Source organism: Geotrypetes seraphini, chromosome 4, assembly GCF_902459505.1.
Source record: "Geotrypetes seraphini chromosome 4, aGeoSer1.1, whole genome shotgun sequence".
In the NCBI taxonomy this organism is placed as follows: Eukaryota; Metazoa; Chordata; class Amphibia; order Gymnophiona; family Dermophiidae; genus Geotrypetes; species Geotrypetes seraphini.
The window spans coordinates 261,782,315-261,806,184 of record NC_047087.1 but is presented as its reverse complement, the minus strand read 5'-3'; the positions used below and the strand labels follow the sequence as shown (position 1 = coordinate 261,806,184).

General features: G+C 40.6%; 1 protein-coding gene across 23 annotated transcripts in view; it reads right to left on the bottom strand.

Moving 5' to 3' along the window:
- Window positions 1–23,870, bottom strand: part of CPEB3 (cytoplasmic polyadenylation element binding protein 3) — a 241,276-nt gene that overhangs the window by 11,829 nt on the left and 205,577 nt on the right. For all 23 annotated transcript variants that reach the window (XM_033943205.1, XM_033943209.1, XM_033943203.1 and 20 more), the window contains one exon: window positions 20,283–20,401. In XM_033943205.1, the coding sequence (XP_033799096.1) occupies window positions 20,283–20,401 (119 nt within the window). The remainder of the gene's footprint in view (window positions 1–20,282; window positions 20,402–23,870) is intronic.

Here is a 23,870-nt window from a genome sequence, read left to right as displayed (position 1 = left end):
CATTATATCATCTACTTTATGAGATGGAATTATTTTTGTTAAATTGTATGGCTCCAACAAAATCAAACTGTATATGATATACGACGAGCGTTCAATAATTTATCTACCCGAGTACGAAAGAAAGTAGCAAGCATGTTATGACATGTCTCAAAGTTATTCATGCACAGTCGAGGCTCAGCGCAAGTCTAACATTCCAAGAGACAGGATGGCAGGAGAGTCCTCATGCGAATCAAGTAGAAAATTGCAAAATTTGGAGCACCATTCAGTGATAAAAATTTTCCCAAAAGAAGGGAAAAAGCAAAAGGAGACATAAGAACATAAGCAGTGCCTCTGCTGGGTCAGACCAGAGGTCCATCATGTCAAGCAGTCCACTCACGCGGCGGCCCATCAGGTCCAGGACCTGCATATTAATCTATATCCTTCAATCCCCTTTTCCTTCAGGAAAACATCTAATCCTTTCTTGACACCCAATACCGTACTCTGTCCTACCACATTCCAGGTGTCCATCACCCTCTGGGTGAAGAAGAACTTCCTAGCATTGGTTCTGAATCTGTCTCCTCTTAATTTATCCGAATGCCCTCTTGTTCTTGTAGTCTTCGAAAGTTTGAAGAATCTGTCCCTCTCCACTTTCTCTCTGTCCTTCATGATCTTGTAAGTCTCTATCATGTCCCCTCTAAGCCTCCGTTTTTCCAGGGAAAAGAGCCCCAGTTTCTCCAATCTTTCAGCATATGAAAGGTTTTACCTACCTTTTATCAATCTCGTCACTCTTTTCTGAACCCTCTCGAGTATCACCATATCCTTCTTAAGATACGGCGACCAATATTGGACGCAGTACTCCAGATGCGGGCACACCATCGCCCGATACAATGGCAGGATAATTTCTTTCGTTCTGGCTGTAATACCTTTCTTGATAATACCTAGCATTCTGTTCGCCTTCTTAGAGGCCGCTGCGCACTGTGCCGACGGTTTCATTGTCTTGTCTACCAGTACCCCCAAGTCCTTCTCTAGGCTACTTTCTCCCATTACCAGCCCTCCCATCATGTAGTTGTACCTCGGATTTCTGTTTCCTACATGCAAGACTTTACATTTCTCTACATTGAACTTCATCTGCCGTCTCGTCGCCCACTCCCCTAGTTTGTTCAGGCCCCTTTGTAAATCTTCACAATCCTCTTTAGTCCTAGCCCCATTAAATAGTTTGGTGTTGTCTGCAAATTTTATTACTTCGCACTTCATCCCTGTTTCTAATCATTTATAAATACATTGAATAGCAGCGGTCCAAGTACCGACCCCTGCGGAACACCACTCGTGACCCTCCTCCAGTCCGAGTAGTGACCCTTCATGCCTACCCTCTGCTTCCTATCCGCCAACCAATTCCTGATCCATCTGTGTATGTCTCCTTCCACCCCATGGTTCTTCAGTTTCTGAAGTAGGCATTCATGGGGTACCTTGTCAAAGGCTTTTTGGAAGTCTAAGTATACGAAGTCTATGGGGTCCCCTTTGTTCATCCGTTTGTTAATTCCTTCGAAGAAGTGCAATAAGTTTGTCAGGCACGATCTTTCCTTGCAGAAGCCATATTGGCTTGTTGTCATAAGTTTATTCCTTTCTAGATGCTCCTCGATGCTATCTTTTATCAGTGCTTCTGCCATTTTCCCCGGAACCGAGGTCAGACTTACCGGTCTGTAGTTCCCCGGGTCACATCTTGATCCCTTTTTAAAGATGGGCATAACATTGGCTATCTTCCAATCCTCTGGGATCACGCCTGTTTTCAGGGATAGATTACAAACTTGCTGTAGTAGTTCCGCTATTTCCTCCTTTAATTCTTTCAGTACCCTAGGGTGGATTCCGTCCGGGCCCGGTGATTTGTCAGTTTTTAATTTTTCTATCTGCCTGTGTACGTCTTCAAGGCTTACTTCCATGGATGTTAATTTTTCTGCCTGGTCTTCTTTGAAGATTTGTTCAGGTTCCGTATGTTGGATGTGTCTTCTTTTGTAAATACTGACGAAAAGAACATGTTTAGTCTTTCCGCCACTTCTTTCTCCTCCTTCACCACTCCCTTCCTATCTCCATCATCCAGTGGTCCCACCTCCTCCCTAGCTGGCTGTTTCCCTTTAACATATCTGAAGAACGGTTTGAAATTTCGTGCTTCCCTGGCTAGCCTCTCTTCATATTCTCTTTTTGCTTTCCTAACCACAAGGTGACATTGTTTTTGATACTTCCTGTGTTCTTTCTAGTTCTCCTTGGTTTTGCCCTTTTTCCATTTCTTGAATGAATTCTTCTTATCACCTATCGCTTTCTTCACTTCTTTAGTTATCCATGCCGGGTCTTTTTGTTCAGCTCTTTTTGCACCCTTTTCTGAATCTGGTGATATACAGATTTTGCGCCTCGTTCACCGTGTCCTTGAATAAAGTTTCAAGTTCAAGTTTCAAGTTTATTGAGTTTTAATATACCGACCATCAGCAAGTATCTGGCCGGTTTACAATAAAAATTTAAAAAGATAAATAATTTAAAAATAATAAGTGCACACCAAGGACAAAAACAGGACAGACATGAAAGTGAGGGAAAAAGGGAAATGGGAGGGGAGAGTTACATGTTAAAAGAAGAAGGGAGAGAGAGGGGAGAGGGTAAAACATGTGGGGCGGGATCGCTTTATAAAAGCGGTTTGCTGAATAAGGAAAGAAAAAAAAAAAATTTGAAAAGAATGAGAAGATAGAGAAAAAAAGATAAAGAAGAAGAAGAAAAAAAAAAGTGTCTCTAAATACAGGCTCGCTCTACAGTCTGCCATTTCTTTGAGTTGTTCCTAAGTTTTTTCCTTACCATTACCCTCATCGCTTCGTAGTTTCCTTTCTTGAAGTTAAAAGTTGTCGCTGTGGTTCTCTTTCCCTTCAGTATTCCTACTTCAACTTTGAACTTGATCATATTGTGATTGCTGATTCCCAACGGTCCCACTACTTCCACTTCCTTTGCAGGTCCTCTTAGCCCATTAAGGATTAGATCCAGAATGGCATTCCCTCTCGTCGGTTCTCTGACAAGCTGATCCATGAAGCAGTCCTGAATAGCCTCCAGGAATCCGGTCTCCCTGGCGCATTTTGAGTTTCCAAGACTCCAGTCTATCCTGGGATAGTTGAAGCCCCATGAACACATGACTGCAGTTTATGGTGAGTCTGCCCTGTCATCCTGCAAAGTAAAATTTTGGAACAAGTAGTTTAAGTGGGGTTGAGAGTACATTGAAGATGACCCTCACACTGGACCGCTTGTAGAAGCAACTTCCACAGAAATGTGCAAGAAAGTTGAGGATTTCATTTTGTTAGACAGATGAATAAAGGTTTCCCAAATAGCTGAAGAAATGGGCATCTAGGCAGGTACAGTTTTGAAAATAATTCATGAAAAGTTGGGCATGTCCAAGGTTAGTGCAAAATGGGTTCCAAGAATGCTGATGCCATGTCAGAAGGTCATGAGGCTCCAGTGCTGTTAGGAGAACTTGGAGATGCTCCATGAAGACCAAGTAAGTTTTTTTCATTGTTTGGTGACTGGAGATGTGACTTGGGTCTATCACAGAGATCCTGAGTCCAAAATGGAGTCAATGCAGTGGAAGTACAAGTCATACCACACCCCAAAAAAGTTTCAAGACAGAAAAATCTGCAGGCAAAGTCATAGCAACTAGCTTCTGGGATGATGAAGGACTTTTACTTCTAGAGTTCAAACTGCACAAGGCAACCATAACTGGGGAGAGTTACGCCAACACAATGATCGCTTTGCGGGAGTCAAGAAGAAAAGATGAGGAAAACTCACAACAGACATGCTGCTTCTTTACGACAATTCGCCGGTGCAAATGTCATGACAATCACAGGCTGCCATCCGAGAATGTGGGTTTCAATAGCTGAACCATCCACCCTAAAGTCCTGACCTGGTTCCCTCAGATTATTTCCTGATCAGAGTTTTGAAGAAATCTCTCCGTGGACAGCGGTTTTCAAGTGATGAAGATGTCAAGAAGTTGTGATGTCCTGGTTTGAAGATCAAACAGAAGAATTCTTTTCAAAGGGATTGAAGTCATTGTAGGAAAAGAGGATGAAGTGTATGGAGTTATCAGGGTACTATATTCAAAAATAAAGCAAAACGTTTTTTAAAACTCCTTTTCTTTCCTACTGAGGTAAATAAATTAGTGAATGTCCCTTGTATGTCTATGTATTCAGTAATGTTTTTGTTTTGGGGAGGGAGTTGGGTTACAGTTTCTATCATTTTGCCCAGCACTGACATTAGATTTACCTGTCTGTAATTTCCAGGATCACCCTCTGGAACACTTTTTAAAAACTTGCAAAAGATTCTAGTCAGAGGAACATGTTCCCCATATACTTAAGGACTTCAAGCACTGGGGACAAACCCTTGCAAGACTGTGTTTTCTGTGTATGGCCTCACTTTTTAGACCCTGCTGATGAGGCCCCACAATGAGTCTCTGCAAATGGCCCCATAACCTTCCACTTGCAAGGCTCTTTTTTGAGGATGCACAGAAAGAACCATGTGACTCAGAGTGCTGAAGCCATGCAAAATATTAACCATTGGGGAACTGGACAAATCATTTTCTGAACAAATGCTTTCATTTCAATTTGTCTGGACTCGGATGCAGATGTAACTGGGTTTTTAAAAATGTTACCCGAATAGCCCTTGGACAGTTGCTACTACCACAGAATATTTTCATGGCAGTATATAAGACACACAAAAAAAGTAAACTGCAAATCTTATGGAGAAAACAGCCAGGATTCTGAAAACACACAGTGGGTGAGAAAGGTTAATTTAGGGCTCCTTTTAAGAAGCCGTGTTAGCAGCTTTATCGCATGTACCTTTTTAGCGTGCGCTAGCCGAAAAACTACAGCCTGCTCAAGAGGAGGTGGTAGTGGCTAGCGCAGCCGGCAAATTAGCACGCACTATTACATGCGTTAAACCGCTAACGCGGCTTCGTAAAAGGAGCCCTTAATTTGTGATGGTTAGTTTTAGGTTAAACACATTTATTTCCTTCATCCTCAATTCACACGGATATTTAAAATCAACACTTATAAAATTGCTGGTAAGTTTTACTTTTCAAGATGTTCCCAATGAATATGTGAGGTTTTTCTATATACAGTGCATCTGATATCTACTTAAATTGTATATTTTGGCCATGATGAAATCCATATGTGTTGGCAGCTCCTGAGAACCAAGTTTAAAAGCTCATTCTAGCTGTAGTTTTCAGTCTTGATATAGATTCTTAACATTTTTGGCAACCACTGGTGGAGCAATTCATTTCCAAAAATGAACTGAATTTTCTAATGAGAATTGTGTGGTCTTTGTTTCCATTTGCATATCTAGTCACTTTTACAGCTAAGGTACAAACAGAATTAATTCCAAATAAACCAGATGACAGATATTAATGTTAATCTGAAGTTTTTATGTCATTGTGAAAGTAGAGCCCCCATATCATTCCAAATTGAACTGCTTTTAACAGTACTGTATTCTTCTGGCATTGTGTTTGAAACAGCATAGCAATAATTTGAAAGTGAATAATGGGTTTGAACAGCTTCATCATTTACAGACATACTGCTTGATATGGGTATGATTTTTTTTAAAGTCAGATTATTATTTTGCTTATTAAAATTCATTTCAGAAGTAGCAGGTTTGATGCACTCTCGCTTGTGTGAGACTGTTTATAAAACTTGGCCGAAATAGCTCATGCACTGCATCAATTTTGCATGAATATATATACATTCACATTGCAATCAGTAGTCATGAATTGCTATATGAATGAACAATGTGTTATTATGATGAAAACTTATTATAAATGTGGAGAAAGTTTTGCTTGAAACAGTTCGCAAACTGCGTGCAATTTTCAGTTGACAAAAGCACCAAATCAGTCTACAGTTAAAAGATTGGTCAACAGATTTGAGCAAACTGATTCGATTGTGGTCATGACAACAGAAGGACATCCTCACACCGGCTGGTCTATTGAAAACATTGTTAAGTGAGTGAAAGTGCTGCCGAGAGTCCAAGAACCTCAATTCACCTTTGTTCATAGCAATTGGACATTTCAAGACACACAATGCAGCGAATTCTCATGAAAGATCTGCATGCTTATAAGATTCGACTGACGCAAAAGCTGCAGCCAAAGGATCTCAATTGGATGGTATGGGTCTGGAAAGCATGTGGTTCCAGTAGGATGGCACAACCTGTCACACTGTGTGCCAAACAACTGAGTTGTTGCAAGTGAAATTTCCTGACTATGTCATCTCACACACTGGCAACCAGAACTGGCCACCGAGATTATACGATCTGACACTGTGCGACTTCTTTCTTTGGGGTTTTGCGAACTCTCGCATCTACGCCAATAAACCAACAATTCCTCACCTGAAAGTGGAGATTCAACACATCATTGCGGAAATTAAACCGCAAATTATGTAAAAATGTAATTGAACATTTCATCAAATGAGCAAGTGTGTGCCAGCAGAATCATGGGAGCACTTTTCAAATAAATGCCTTTTATTAAAAAATTAAATCTTGTGCTCTTATCGGGATACCCATAGCATGTTTCTTTTTTTTTTTTTTTTAGTTCAATAAATTTTATTCAGTATTTTAAAAAATACAAGGAGCAATTCAAATACATAAAAGTAGTATAACATTTTGCATTAATATACAGTTAATTATAAAGGCCCATATTATTAAGAAAAGCTCAGAGTTGTTTTTGGATTTGTTTGTGGTGATGTATGACAATAGAAAGTGAAATAGAACAAAGTAAAAATTGAAAGAGAGAGGAAAAAAGAAGAGAGAAAGAAAAAAAAAATATATATATATATAATTTTTAAAGAGAGGAGAAGACAGGAGTGTCTACATAGTAGAATGTACATATGAATCTAAAAATGACCAGGGTGATTTTTTGTTTTTCCAATTCATGGATTTATGGAGTGAAATTTTATTTTCATATGCATATGATTCAAATCTGTGGTACATACATAGAGAGTTCCACCAAAAAGTATAATCTAATAACGAAGATGATTTCCAATTTTTCAGAATATGCATGAGAGCAGTCACAAACATGGTATCAATAAGTTTAGGAGGACAATTTGATTGCGCGAAACAGGGGTGTTGAGATCGAAGGATTATAATGTCCATAGAAATCTCTTCTGAGCAGTTGGTGATAGATTGTATGGTATTCCAGATTTTGGACCAAAAAGAACGGACCAGAGTACAATGGAAGAACATATGATCAAGAGTTCCTTCCTCTTTCAAACAGTTCCAGCAGATAGAATCTTGTTTTAATTTGGCTTTCCACATACGAAATGGGGTCCATATTGCATTCCACATTACAAAGAGCATTGACTGTGAAACTCTAGAAGATAAAAGTGGGCGATTTGTTGAAGACCAAAAGAGTTCCCAGTCAATGTCAGAAAGTGGAATGGTTATTATATTATCCCAGTGTTTCATAGCATGATATGAGAAAGTGATGGATTGGTCTCTTAGAATATTATAAAAAAAAGATATAGCTTTCCCTTTTGATAGAGACCGTAAAGACCAATGGTAAATAGTATTTTTAGAAGATATGAAGTCATATTGTATCTGTACAGAAGACAGTATTTCACTGAGTATGATCCATTGTGAATAAGCAGAGGATGTTAGTAGGTATGTGGAGCAAAGTATATCAAAAGGGATTAGTTTATTAAGAGTATATAATTGATGAACAAACCATATACCTGTCCGTTGCCACCGTTTCCATGAAAGGGATTTGCCTTGGTTTTGGATATTGGGATTGTTCCAAAGGGACATGAATGGGCTAACACTAATTGAGATATCAGCTATTTTATCTAAATGATGGAGAGCATGCTGCGTTGAATTCAAAAGAGAGTATTTTCTCAAATGTCTGGGTATTGGTATCGTTAATAGGCAAGAGATGTGTAAAGGTTTGCATAGAAAACATTCCATTTCATACCAATTAGGAGGGTCTTGAGAGAAGGAGTCATTGACCCAGTAAGCTCCATATTTAGTTAATGAAGCAATATAGTAGTGGTAGAAATCTGGAAAGTTAAGACCACCGTTAATTTTAGAGGCCTTCAGCTTGGCTAGAGCAATTCGGGGTTTTTTCTTGTTCCATATAAATTCAGATAGCTTCTTATTTAGCCAATGGAAAAATGATTTCTGACATAAAAGAGGAAGCATTGAGAGGATGTAATTAATTTGAGGTGCTAGGGTCATTTTGATGGATGATATTCTACCCCACCAAGACAAATAAAGTGGAGACCACCTAGATGTAGTGTTAAGAACTAAATTTTTGATTTTGGATATATTAAGATCTTGAGCAAAGACTGGATCTTTGTGTATTAAAATCCCTAAATATTTCACAGCTTCATTTGACCATGTGAATGGAAAATTAGCCAAGTCTGATTGAAGAATGTTATTGTTCAGAGGAAAGATTTCTGATTTCTCCCAGTTTACAGAATATCCTGAGAAGCTAGAATATTGTTTGATGATATGTATAAGATGAGGGAGAGAAGATTGAGGGTTCCTTAGAAAAATTAATACATCATCAGCATATGCTGCTAGTTTGAAGTCTCGATCAGGGGAGGGAATACCATTAATTAGCGGGCATTGTCGAATAGCAGAGAGAAGAGGCTCCAACACTAAATTGAACAATAGTGGTGAGAGAGGACAGCCCTGTCTAGTGCCTCTGTGAAGGGGAAATTTATTGGATAAAGAGTTATTAATTAGAATACGAGCATTAGGACTATAATATAATGTTTTTATCCATTTCGTGAAAAATGATCCAAAGTTATACCATTTTAGGACACTGAAAAGAAAAGACCACTCCACTCGATCAAAGGCTTTTTCAGCGTCTATAGCTAGGCCTATTATTGGGTCTGTCAATGTTTTAGCATGTGCATTCACGTGGTGAAAAAGTCGTAGGTTATCTCCTATATATCTTTGTTTAATAAATCCCGTTTGGTCTTTGTGTATAAGATGTGGAATCACTTTGGTGAGTCTTAATGCAAGTATCTTTGCCATTATTTTATAATCTAAGTTAAGGAGAGAGATGGGACGGAAGTTTTTGACCAAGGTAGCGTCTCTGTCAGGTTTAGGGATTACAACGATGGTGGCTTCTGTGAAATTAAATTGTTTATCTGGAGAAGAGTGGAGGAAATCATAGTATGTAAGGAGATGAGGAGCTAAGATGTTTCGAAATAGTTTATAAAATTCGTTAGTAAAACCATCCGGACCTGGGGCTTTTCCAGTCGGTAGGGAAGATATAGCAGTTTCTATTTCTGTTATGGTTATCGGAGAATCTAGTTCCAATTTAACAGGCTCCGATATGGTCGGGTGAGATAAGGAGGAAAGAAAAGAGTCTATATCTGATTCAGGAGCCACAACTTCAGACTTATATAATGAAGTATAAAAATTTTCAAATTGAGAAGAAATTGAAGATCTGGTTTTGACTAATTGTCCTAATGAATTTTGGATAGATGTGATATGTAATCTTTTGGATTTAATTTTAAGGTATCTGGCCAGTGGACGACCCATAAGATTATCTCCCATATAATGACCAGAATTGGAAATGAAGATATCTCGTCTGGCTGTGCATGAAACTAAAGTATTATATTCATATTTAAGTTTTTGGATATGATGGAGAATAGTTGGGTCATGTAAGTGATTAGACATATGTTGTATTTCTAATGTTTTAATAGCGTTTTCTAATTCTTTTTCTTTTTTCATGGACTGTTTTTTTTTCCAAGAGGCAATTTTTATCAATTCACCTCTAAGGGTTGCTTTATAAGCTTCCCAGATTATGGAAGGACAAACTTCAGGATCTTTAGAGTTATTTTCGAAGAATTCTAATGTAAATGAGTTGATTTTTTCAACAGTTTCTTCATCCAAGAGTAAGGCGTTGTTTAGTCGCCAAGAAGGAGATTCATTACGTGGAGCCGAAATAGAAATATATAAAGAAATGGCAGCATGGTCCGTAAGGGAGATTGGATGTATACTAGTATTAGTAAGGTCATGAATGAGAGAGGAGGATATAAGAAAGAAATCAATTCTCGAGTATGTATTATGCGGTGGTGAAAAATGTGAATATTCTCTACCTTTCGGGTGAAGTAGTCGCCAAGGATCTACAAGGGAGAAAGCATCTTTTAGGGCCTGTAGAGCTGTGAAAGACTTGGTCTTGGATGGTTTACAGGAAGAAGATCTGTCAATATATAAGTCTTGGATTTGGTTAAAATCTCCACCCAATATCAGAGAACAAGAACTGAATTCAATTAGTGCTAGTTGAATGTCTCTAAAAAAATCCGGGTGATCTTTAACCGGGCCATAAATATTGAGAAGAACAAAGTCTATTGAGTGCAACGCAGCATGTACCAGACACCATCTTCCCTCTGTGTCTGTTTTAATTGAATGAATAATGGGAGAGAGTTTATCTTTAAGAAAGATTGAAACACCATTTTTCTTTTGATAAGTCGCAGGGGAGTATATATGAGCAGAGTATCCCTTTAGTTGAAATTTCGTGGCGGCAGCAGATGGGAGGTGGGTTTCTTGTAATAAAATTATGTCTGGATGTTTATTGGACACATAATTGGATATCTTTTTTCTTTTAATGGGATGATTCAGGCCATTCACATTAAAGGAAAAGACATGTAGGTCAGCCATAATATATGATTTGCGTTGGAGAGATATGCAGTATATCACTTTTGTCGAGAGAAGATATCTGATATATTAGTGAGATAAGGTAGACACTCCTGTCTAATAAGAAAAGTAGAAAAGACATTAAAATAAGAAAGAAGAAGATAGTAATGACCTCATAATATGTGGTCAGAAGATAGATAAACCAAACTATCATGTACATATTAAAATATTTTAAGGATGCTTCTATGAGCATATAAGAATGACGCATGTGAAGCATCTAACATCTAACAAGATCCACACCTAATCAGTAATATAAATGTAAAGATTAGTGTGCTTAATTTAGCAGGTTATATAAAATTTGTATTTCATTACATAACATAACATGTTAAGATAAGAGCTTATTGGCTCAGATTAAAATATTAAATTTGGAATTGATTTGATCAAACAGATACCTCAAAGTAAAATATATGGCTGATAATATTAGCCCGTTGGGGTAGTATTTGTCTCAGGTATAGAGTCTATAAATAGTTGTGCGGTTGCTTTGTCTGTGAATGAGTGTGATTTCCCTTCTCTCCATATGCGTAAAGTCGCTGGATACACTAGTGCAAACTTCACTCCTCGATGATGCAGTGTAGAACATAGTGGCACCATCGTCTTGCGAAGGGTGGATACATGTAGGGAGTAGTCGTTGAACAAAAGTAATCTTTGACCTTCATATTCAAGTCGACCATATTTTCGAAAGGCTTGTATGATAAGATCTTTATCTTTCCAGTTGATATATCTAGCAATAACTGCTCTCGGGCGGTTGTTATTCTCTGTACGTTGGCTCAAGCGGTGTGCCCGCTCACATGGAAAACCAGAGTCAGGGGTCACTAGGCCAAGTTGTTTTGGGAGCCAAAGTTGAAAAAAATAGTATAGATCCTGATCAGTACGGAGATCAGGTAGCCCCACTACTCGTAGATTGTTGCGGCGTTGACGATTCTCCTGGTCGTCCAAACGTGTTGTCAGTGTTGCTATTTGATTTTGCAATGCTGTTACTTTTTCACGATCTTGCAAAGTTGCATCTTCATTATCAGACACCCTTTGCTCCACTGCTGTAATACGTCCAGCGTGTGATTCAAAACGATCATTAATACAGTCTACAGCCAGTTGTAATTTAAGAAATTTTTCTTCCAGGGCCTCGGTGACCATTTTTGAGATTTCTTGGGCCCAATCTCCCCATTGTGTCAAGGTTATAGATGGAGTCGGTGACGTCGCCATTTTAAGTTCTGAGCAGGATAATTTATGTTTAGGTGTTTTTGCCAGTCTTACCGGCATTTCTATTTGATGCACACTTTTAAATTGCTACGTATTTAAATGTAATGAAAATCAAATTGCAAAAGCACAGATTATATTAAATCAGGTGTGTAAGAGGAGCCGTTAAGCCATCCGTGCGTTTTTCGTGGCGATCAGATCATGGACTTGAAATCACCTTCCTCTTCGGCGGTTCACAGTGGGCGGTGCCGAAGTGGCTGTTAGGGGGCGGGGCAAACCGCCGATTTCAGGCTCCTCCGGTGCAGTGAAGGGGGATGCCTCGATCTCCCTTCCCCTTCACTGTGCTGGATTTTGAAGAGGGGTCCTGTATTTAGAGCCCTCAAGAGGGCTGCAAAGGCAGACTTGTGCCGAAGTGGCTGTTGGGGGCGGGGCAAACCGCCGATCTCGGGCTCCTCCGGTGCAGTGAAGGGGGATGCCTCGATCTCCCTTCCCCTTCACTGTGCTGGATTTTGAAGAGGGGTCCTGTATTTAGAGCCCTCAAGAGGGCTGCAAAGGCAGACTTGTGCCGAAGTGGCTGTTGGGGGCGGGGCAAACCGCCGATCTCGGGCTCCTCCGGTGCAGTGAAGGGGGATGCCTCGATCTCCCTTCCCCTTCACTGTGCTGGATTTTGAAGAGGGGTCCTGTATTTAGAGCCCTCAAGAGGGCTGCAAAGGCAGACTTGTGCCGAAGTGGCTGTTGGGGGCGGGGCAAACCGCCGATCTCGGGCTCCTCCGGTGCAGTGAAGGGGGATGCCTCGATCTCCCTTCCCCTTCACTGTGCTGGATTTTGAAGAGGGGTCCTGTATTTAGAGCCCTCAAGAGGGCTGCAAAGGCAGACTTGTGCCGAAGTGGCTGTTGGGGGCGGGGCAAACCGCCGATCTCGGGCTCCTCCGGTGCAGTGAAGGGGGATGCCTCGATCTCCCTTCCCCTTCACTGTGCTGGATTTTGAAGAGGGGTCCTGTATTTAGAGCCCTCAAGAGGGCTGCAAAGGCAGACTTGTGCCGAAGTGGTTGTTGGGGGCGGGGCAAACCGCCGATCTCGGGCTCCTCCGGTGCAGTGAAGGGGGATGCCTCGATCTCCCTTCCCCTTCACTGTGCTGGATTTTGAAGAGGGGTCCTGTATTTAGAGCCCTCAAGAGGGCTGCAAAGGCAGACTTGTGCCGAAGTGGCTGTTGGGGGCGGGGCAAACCGCCGATCTCGGGCTCCTCCGGTGCAGTGAAGGGGGATGCCTCGATCTCCCTTCCCCTTCACTGTGCTGGATTTTGAAGAGGGGTCCTGTATTTAGAGCCCTCAAGAGGGCTGCAAAGGCAGACTTGTGCCGAAGTGGCTGTTGGGGGCGGGGCAAACCGCCGATCTCGGGCTCCTCCGGTGCAGTGAAGGGGGATGCCTCGATCTCCCTTCCCCTTCACTGTGCTGGATTTTGAAGAGGGGTCCTGTATTTAGAGCCCTCAAGAGGGCTGCAAAGGCAGACTTGTCCCCATAGCATGTTTCTATTTGAACTAAAAATACTGTACATAAATCAGACATGGGACAGAGCAGAGCAGGGCGCAAAAAATTTCACAGTGGGATTTTGGGATGGGGGGGTCAGTTAGGTCCGGAGGTGGTGTACAGGGGGATGGGAGGGAGGTAGGGATGAAAAGTTGCTGCATAGCAGGATAGGAGGGAAAGATAGAAAGCTACTGCATAAGAGGAAGGGAGATGCACATGATAATGGAGGGGGGGGGAGGAAAGAAGAGATGCTGCATGGTGGGGAATAGAGAGGTTAGAGAGGGAGGGAGAGAGAGAGAGAGAGAGAGAGAGAGAACAATGGGAAAGAAACCAAAATGTTGGATATGGCAGTGGAAGGGAAGGTACAGAGATGGAAGATGGATGGTGAGCACTAAGAAAGAAGAAAATGTCAAATGGGCAGGAGACCTTGGCGAGCGAGTTAACAGAAGACAAACAGAAGCCAGAGCCTGGGACCAACATGATTTGAATAATAAAATGACCAGACAACAAAAAAGGTAGAAAAAAAATTTTGTTATCACAAAATAGAAAATAAAATTATGTCAGATTTGAAATGTGTATCCTGCAAAAGCTGGTGTTAGACAGCAAGCTTGATCTAGGACCTAAAAGAGAAAGGAAAAGTATTTTTTCTTTTATTTACACCATAGCGCCAGCGTGAATGTTTAACTGTAACCTTTCTGAGCTAAAAATAAAATAAAATTACTAAAAATATTTTTTATTTGGAGGATGTGTTAAAAAAATGATCGGCCATGGGTGTCACATACCTTAGGTCTGCCATTGCTGTGCCATAGGCTTGAAACAAGATGAATCCCTATGGAAGGCTCCAACTCTTGCAGTGTTCAAGGCCCAGTTAAAAGCCCACCTCTTCGAGACTGCTTTCATCTCCTAACTCCTCTCTCATCTTGGGTTCTGCATCCTTGACCCCCATGTGTCACGTCTATCTGTCCAAGTTAGACTGTAAGCTCTTCTGAGCAGGGAATGTCAATATATACAGTGCTGCGTAAGCTTTTCAGTGCTATATAAATGATAAATAGTAGTAGTATAATTCAAGTCTCACAAAGAATGAGGAGCAGAAGCAGCTCCTCTTTCCCCTTTTTGCTCAGCATAGAAAGACCTATCCAACTTGCTCCAAAGCCACACTGATGAATACTGACTGAATGTAGGAATACCGTTCAGTGTTTGCACATAAACCTTTTTTTATTTACTGTGGAATAATGACATTAGTTACCAGTCACCACTAAACATTGAACAGCAGCAAAGAAAGCAAATAGAATGTTGGGCATGATAAAGAAGGGAATCACGAGTAGATCGGAGAGGGTCATAATGCCGCTTTATAGAGCAATGGTCAGACCCCACTTGGAATACTGTGTCCAACATTGGTCTCCCAACCTAAAGAAGGATATAAAACTGCTGGAGAGGGTGCAGAGGCGAACAACAAAGCTAGTAATGGGTATGGAGAAACTGGAATACGAGGATCGACTTATGAGACTGGGATTGTTCTCCCTTGAGAAGAGGAGGCTGCGAGAGGATATGATCGAGACCCTCAAAATATTGAAAGGAATTGACAAAATAGAGCAGAAAAAATCTATTTACATTGTCCAATTTGACATGGACAAGAGAACACGGAATGAAGCTGAGGGGGGACAAGTTCAGGACGAATATCAGGAAGTTCTGCTTCATGCAGAGAGTGGTGGACACCTGGAATGCTCTCCCCGACGAGATTATTGCAGAATCGACCGTCCTTGGATTTAAAAGCAAACTAGATGCACATCTCCTTATGAGGGGCATAGAAGGATATGGGTGACTACAAATTATAACTGTTCTCGCTATACAAGCTGAATATCTTTAAAGATAATAACCACACAAAATGATATTCATAAATTCTTGATATCAGAAATCAAGTGCTTCTATTCTTCGATATATGACAGCTGTCATATATCGAAGAATAGAAGCACTTGATTTCTGATATCAAGAATTTATGAATATCATTTTGTGTGGTTATTATGACTACAAATTATGCCAGGTGTACACCTGGGAGGGCCTCCACGTGTGCGGATCGCCAGACTTGATGGACCGAAGGTCTGCTCCGGAGATGGCACGTCTTATGTTCTTATGTTCTAAATCATTAGGCCAACAAGTAACACAAAAACACAGTGGCATACCAAGGGCAGGGTGGGCAGGCCGCCCCAGGTGCAAGCATGAGGGGGTGTTCCCGGCCTTGGAGTCATGTACAGGAGCATCCCCTCCTATAGCATGGCCCCAAGGCTCTGGGAGGTCCCCGTGGCCCAGCATGTTCTCACCCTTCTCTCCTGGCCAGTCTGATGTCGCCTTTACCTTCCATCAAGCTGAATCTAATGCACCACTTAGAAAAACTATTAATCAATGATTTTCACCTTTTATCAGTTACAAGTTTTAATGTCTTTTAAAAAACAACACAGCTGTATTAAAGACTTGCAAAATCAAGTTAAAACTTCTAAGCCTGCACAAAGTACCACTGAAAACAATGACTAACTTATAACCTGCTTATATTGTATGGTGAGCCTTCTAAAACTCACCCAAAACCTACTGTACCTACATAAAGATGACACCTGCAGGCATAAGGGCTCCGGTACTAGTGAGTACAGTTAAGTTTTGGGTGGGTTTTGAAGGGCTCACTAAACAATATAAGGAGGTTATATTGACTTGTATCTAGGACTTTTTAATGTGACATTCACTGCAATACCCCTTTAGAGTGTTCCTCTGCTCTGCTATGCTATGCTCAGCTGTCTTGGGCCAGTTTGCTAAGAATACTGACTGCTTGGATGTCCCAATAGCTTGCTTTTGTGCATTTTCGCTTGGATGTCTTTGTATTTGAAAATGGCCCCCCAAAATAGATGTACTAAAGTCCAAAATGTCTAGATAGGTCATTAAAAAAAAGATAGATAGCTTGCTGTTTTGAAAATGGACATTTTCTCTACTGGATTTTTGGATGTCTTTTCCAAACATCCAAACTCGGATGTCCTATCAAAAATGTTCCCCCCACGCCATTTATATGCGTCCTTACAGAACACTAACCTGCAAATATCCTGGTATTCTGTACATTTATGTGCACCAAGTGATACAGAAATGTGGCAACCAATTATAGAAAAAGAAATTAGGTTCTTACCTTGATAATATCTTTTCCAATTGATAGGAATGGCATGCTGAACCTTATGGTACTCTGTCCATTCTCGCAAGCATACTACAGAATCACAGCTTTTGAAACCTCTTTCTCCCAGGAGTCAACTGCTCCCCTTCAGTTTGTTCCAAAGCATGCGAGAGCTCTAGAAAAACAGACAGGAGAAAGAAGGACATGGGGAACTCCCCGAAACTAAGATTCTGATCTGTTCTTATAACTTTATAACTGTCAATAATGAAATTGTAATGTATAAATGAACAAACATTGCTATTGAACAATAAAACACACCAAATAGAAGCAACAGCTTGAACATCAGTGGAGCTCAATTATCTCTTTAGATTCTATTTAGAAACTGATTCTGAACTCACAGTCCAACTTGCAGAGAACCATGAAGCATATGGCAGACACAGGCGTATCAGAAATTATCGTGCAGGGGGTTCACTACACCATTCCTATTTACTGAAAAAAAATATTTATCAAAGTAAGAACCTAATCTTTTTCCAAGTGCAATAGGAATGGTATGCTGAACCTTAGGGATGTACCTAAGCAGTCCCCAAAGTCCCGGGTGGGAGAGAGAAGCCTGCTTTCAGTACTGATGTTTTGCCTAGCCATACTGTCACAACAGTCCAGTGCACAACACGTTTGGCAACCCACTGATTTCTATAAAGAGAATAGAACAGCATACTAACTTCTTCTAAAACTACATATAACATTTATTAGAAAACAAAAGATACATCATTGTGGGTAGTAATTGCATCCTTTAGTCTCTCAGAAACCAGAACGCCCTCAACAGTCAGACTAAGAGCCATTTCCACGGGAGGGACTTCTGGGCAGCACATATTTGCTCCACCTTACACATTCGCTCTACAGATGAGCTACAAGCATAACAATGCTGAGGGGCTTCTTTTATAGTAACATTCACATGCAATGTTTACCTTTCAAACACACACAGGATAGTACATGCCCAAAAACAAGTCATCTGCTTACTGTTATCAGTATAAAAAGGTGCAAATACTGGTCAGAGAGAACATCTGTTCTCTCTGCATAACAACCAACAGACACTACCAGGTTTCAGCAGGTAATACTGACAAGAACTCAGGTGGAGCTGGCTAGAACCATGGGTCAGCTAGAACAGGAGTAGGCAATTCCGTTCCTCGAGAGCCAGACAGGTCAGGTTTTCAGGATATCCACAATGAATATGTACGAGATGGATTTGCATGCACTGCCTCCTTGAGATGAAAATCTATCTCATGCATATTTATTGTGGACATCCTGAAAACCTGACCTGCCTGTGGCTCTCAAGGACAGGAATTGCCTACCCCTGAGCTAGAGCAAGAGTCAAAAGACACAAACAAGTCATGAAACTATACAATGCTGTTCTTGGACTTACAGGTCCTGGGCCCTTTCAGAAAGGACGTGGGCTGCGATCGGACCCCACTCATAAGAAAACACTAAAAAGATTGGGGCTGAGGCAAATCAATCTTGAGTTCATGAAGAGACTCAGTAATAATGTCTGGCAGGACTGAAGACTTGAACAGCTGACATTTGGAGGGATCCTCTCCCGGGTCTGCAGTCCATCCTGATCCTCAACATAGGAGGCCGAATCTCACATCAGGAAGGCCTTGCTTTGAGACAGTAAGGGGATCAAGACTGAACTTTCGTTCCTCAAATCTCTGTCTGACTGAAAATCAGAGTTACAGAGGAGCTCCACTCCCTTAAAGTAGTGCTCTGAGAATTCTTAGAGGTATGCACTGAGGGTCACTCTTCAGAAGACCTAAATTGCGTATTTTAGCCATGTGCGTATACATCTGCCAGAGCAAATTAATGAACTCTGGGGTAAAGGCCTTAATAGGCAACTCTCCTTTCCCCTTTAGAAGGGAGGAGATGCCTCATCTTTGGCTACAGAGCCTCTGCGCCAGTTTGGAACACTGTGCCACTATTCCAGGGCTCCTGGGGACATTTTCACTCCCTGAACAGGCTCAAAAGCCATGTACCATGCCCCAGAGGCCATGTGGGAGCTAAACTTGAAGCTCCCACCTTCCCACTTCGCTCAACGTGGCACATGGCGCAAGATCACTCTCCGCCGCCTATCCTTCACAAACAAGGCATGATATAGGGGTATTAGAGTCAGAGGACTCCATCCCTGGCACTTAGGAAGCAAAATGAAGAGATTTGAAGAATTTTGAGATACTAAGAAAAAATATATCGGGAAAATCCAAGATGACCACTGCTGGTGAATTTTAGTGCTAAAAAAGCTTAAAATCAACTAGGGATGACCATAAACCTCAAAAAACAAGATTTTAGGGGAGGGAGACCAAGGCTTTAGCTGTAGAAACAGTTTAAAAATAGTTTATGAAGACCTGAATCCCCCCTACCCACCCCTAATCTTTTGGTGACCATCAAATGCGTGGACATTGGTGCGACAACAATTCTGCCCCGATATTTGCGCGAGGAGAAATGCCCCCTGCCCCCTATGCCTTCCCATTTGCATTCTGAGGGGGGCTTGGGGGGAACCCCCCAACACACTCATGCTCTCATTGAGGGTGTGTGGGGGGGAACCCCCCATTACACTTACAACTCACGCTCCCCTCCCAAAGCCTTCCTGTTTCCATTCTTCCGCTCTTGGGGGGTGGTGTGGGGAGGACCCCCCCCCTACAATCGCACTCTCTTTCAGGTTAATGTTGACATGCTCTCAATTTGAAGATTGCCGCAAACCCCCTCCACTAAACTTACAATTGTGCCCTGAAAATCCTGCTCCCTTCATGCGTGCACTTGTCGGTACATGCATTTGACAGAGCAGAATTGTTGGGGCGCAATTGTCCTGTGCGCTATTGACGTTGTGGCAAAGGCCATGTGCTTGTAAAATGGTGGTGCTGCTGCCTTCTTCAGCTCCTCTCAGGTGTAGGTGTTCTAGGAGAAGCCCTCTGCTTCCAGTTACTCAGCTATCTTCAGTGGGATCTTCGGGCTGCCTGTCAGACCTCCAAAGACTGACCTTCACCCTCACCTCAACCCCCCCCCAAAAGACCTCTCACAAAATGCAGCTGGCACCATGAACACTTAGCACCTTAACAGCCTGCACCTCCTGCCTCTGCCCAAGTCAAAGAGGAGAGCTGAAATAGGTCCTTGAAGGATACACCTGCCAGCTGCAGATATAAAATCTCCACGCAGGCAGAGCAAGCCCTTATCAAATGGGACTTCTAATTTCACAAAAAGACCGTGACTAGAGCAAAACCCCACAAAACTATCGCAAAAGAAAAAAACGAGCAAATCAGAAGACACCTTTCATGTTCACCTGCAGAAAGAGAAACTAAAGGAGGCAGCAGACTCCTGGGAGGAGGTGGTTTCAAAAGCTGTGACTGACATCTTTCCACAGTATGCTCGCAAGAATGGACAGGTTTAGCATACCATTCCTATTGCACTGGAACTGTCGTTATTGTATTTACCTGTGGTTCTGGAAGCACTGAACACAAAGGCTTAATTATATTGCTTGCTATTTGTTATTAATTTTCCAAGAGCCAATGGGTCACCTTATACAGAATGCAGAAGGATATCCTAGTAAGAAGATCACATCAGCAACATGAGAAGTAACGTTTCCAGGAAAGGAGTCATTACATATTTCAATTGCTTGCATGTCAGTTTGGTCCTGATAGCAGAAAGAGCTAGTTGGTCAGCAGCCAAGGCAACTCAAGCAATGCTTACTGGTTTGTCCTTGATGGTGGGACTTGACACGCACAGGTAAAGTTTCCCATCTTCTTCCAGACAAGCATCTATTAGGGCCTGCACAGAGCTCTCCTCTTGAAACAGCAAGAAAGCATAGCCTTGGAGGAAACAAAAATATTTCTCAAAAATCCATGTAAGAAATGTTGATAAATACACTACAGAGATCATGAATATAAAATTCTCATTGCTTTTTTCAGACACTTAAATGTTCTTACCTTACCAAGATTTTGCTGTTCTAGGCCATGTCTCAATTTCAACATTGTACTTTTTATACATACTGTGCACTGCCTACCTGCCTTAAAGAGAACTATTATGCTAGCAACCAGATGGGAAAGTTTTCCCTTAATGTGTAACATTTATTTATAGATTCAGTTTTAAGGAAGTCACGTAGATTGCAAGTTTTGAACAAAACTAAAAGAACCCAGCAAAAAAACAACTTAGGTACTTATTTTATTAAAGTGCAGTGAAATCTGAGCTCAGCATGTTATAACATAGGACTTTTCAGTATGCTAAACTCATATTTAATGTAGCATTTATGAGATTTTAAAAAATATTTTAATATAGGTCATGTGCTAATTTCATTAGCATGCAACACCTGTGCACAGTTGACATTAGGTGTTCCCACTTTAACTGTGCATTATCCAGTTAGTACATGCTAATCAGGACGCACCAACTGTATAACATGGGAACACCCACTTTCCAACTATTACATGTCCCCTAGAAAAATATTTATAAAAATTGATCACACACTGGGTGGGGTTAGCATTCACAAACATGCAAATTACCACACAATGTACCATTTAAAAAAAATAATAAATTGTATAACAAGACACTAGTTCCACTTTTTTCCTTTTTTTAATGCATTGTGCATCAGCTTGTTAGTAAAAGGACCCTTTAGAAAAGGAAATGAAATTCTCTACTTAACCAGACTAGAGATTTCTTAAGCCAGATACACTAAGCATTTTCCTAACAGAGACAAAATGGGAGGATGGGGGGTGTGGGGGAGGGATCTTTAGTATATCAGGCCAAGCAAATACATATTTTCTTTAGCTTGATTCCAATTAGCCAGCCTTCTTCAGGAAACTCATAGTATTGAGTTTGTATACCTAATCAAACCAGCACAGGAAGACAATAGTATACATGCTGACAGTGGATTTTAAAGCAAAGCATCATAGTGTCATGATCATAATACATACCCCACTGCTCAATAGGGCTAATCAGACTCCTTAAATAACTATTCCAGTTTTAGAGGTGATCAAAATAATCCTGACATTTATAAAAAATTCACAAGACCAACTTAACAAAGCACTCATAAGAAAGGGCACTGAACACACAGACAGAAAGAAAATTACCCGACAGAAATCTCTTGTTACATGAGCAAATGTTTAAAGTTGAAATCTGAAGAATTGCCTTGCTTTCTTCAATCAAGAAAAACAGAAAGCTAAGAAGAATGCCAAGAATGATTTTAACTGTCAACCCACACACGCACACACAAAAAAAGCAGCTAAATGTTCATGATTTACTAAATCCCTGTGGAAGCACATACCTGCCACAAAAGACAGGAACCTTTCCATGATCCTTTCCATATATACACCGTATAAATAAGGAGAGAGAGCGCTTCAATACTCTCCACTCTTTACCTACAGAACACAGCAGCAGATAAGGAACGTGAAGGTTCACGCAATGGGCCAGATTCTATAAGGATTTATAAAATCTTGGTTTTAAGATATAATTTATTCATTTGTATTTTAAGATATGTGTGTATAAGTCATGTTTGTTCGGCTTTATGCATGTTACTTTTGTAATGCTGCTTAGGAATAGGCAGTTGACAAATTTTTAAAATAAATAAATAAATAAATAAATATAAACAGCGCCTAATTTCTAGGTGCCGGTTGACATGGTCAATCAACTACTAGGAGCCACTTATAGATCACACTTGGCAGCACTTAGGCGTGCTTAGGCATCGATAGGTATCCTTTTGGTAGGCACTAGTATATTAGGCCAGGCTTTACTTAGCCTAATTTACCAGCACCTAATAGACACCTAGCAACCAGATGCCTATTCTCCACCCCTAACCACCCCTCCACCCCTAACTACTTTTCAGGTAGGCGTCAAAGAGTATCTCTACCTAGGCATTGCTAGGCACCATGCAGCTATCCATACAAAACCCTAATTAGCAATTCAAATAAATTGGTGTTTTTAATGGCGGTCAATTACCACAAGGCAACAAAGAAACTAAAAATACTACCAAAATAAGAGTTCAACAAAACACAAAAATATGAGTTCAACAAAACACAAAAATATAAAAATATTGGCAGTGCCCTATATTTAACTCTCAAAAGATATTCACCGGCTACAAACAGTCAAAAATGATCAATAAAAATGAGATACTTCAGTATGGGCCTAAATATATAACATTGATAATCTTTCTTGGCCCCGGGCAGAAAGCTCATAGGTATCCAGCACCAGGTTTTAATAAAACCCAAATAAGCTCTGCCCCATATATCATGTATGGGAGCAAAAAACGACTCAAAAAGCCCACCTCTCAAAATGATGTTAGTTACAAAAAATAAAGTGCAAAGTGCTGAAGTGCAAAAAGTATAAAAACTGTTTGCTTTTTTTTTTTTTTTTCAAAAGTCATACATAAATCAATCACAAATCACAGTTCCTCTCAGGGTTTTTTCACTGTGCATCTAATTTATATAAGAGACCAAAATGATGTATGGGGCAGAGCTTATTTAGGTTTTATTAAAACCTAGTGCTGGACACCTATGAGTTTTCTGCCCTGGCTGCGAAAGGTTATCAATGTTGTATATTTAGGCCCATACTGAAGTGTCTCATATTTATTGATCATTTTTGACTATTTGTAGCTGGTGAATACCTTTTGAGAGTTAAATATAGGGCAATGCCAATATTTTTGTGTTTTGTTGATAAATTACCACGCCATTTAAACCATTAAAAAAACAATTAAGTTGTGCATGAATTTTAGTTAAGCATTGCTAGGGTCTGTGATTAGGGCACAATGTGCCCAATTTAAAAAAAAAAATAATTTTAATACTACAGATCTCAGCATATTACCACACAAGCCAAGCCATTTTTCTTTATCTGCCCCTTTAAAAAGCTTATGAACAGATTCATGGGGTGAGTTACTTATGCTGAAGTTGCATTTACAAATACACTGAGAAGACTGCTGCATTTAGATTCATGGAAGGCTACTAGCTTTCAAAAGTCACAAAGTATAAGCAAGGTTCAAAAGAATTACTATTGCGGTGGCTTCCAGTTAGTGGCAACACAGAATCATGATAATATCAATCAGCTATAATCTTCTTAACCACAGAATAGAAAAAAAAATCTGACAGCGGGTTTTTCAAGCAGAATTTGTCTACACACACAAAAAAAGATTCTAAATAGGAAACATCTGCCATTCAATTTTCTTCTCCTTTATTTCTGTTTATTATCCAATTAAATCATACTGAAAATAGATGACCATCCTGAAAGGAACACTGCATGACAGTCCACATTAGTCAAGCAGGTAATGAAAGAAAGAGGGATGTGTGCTCACTTTGA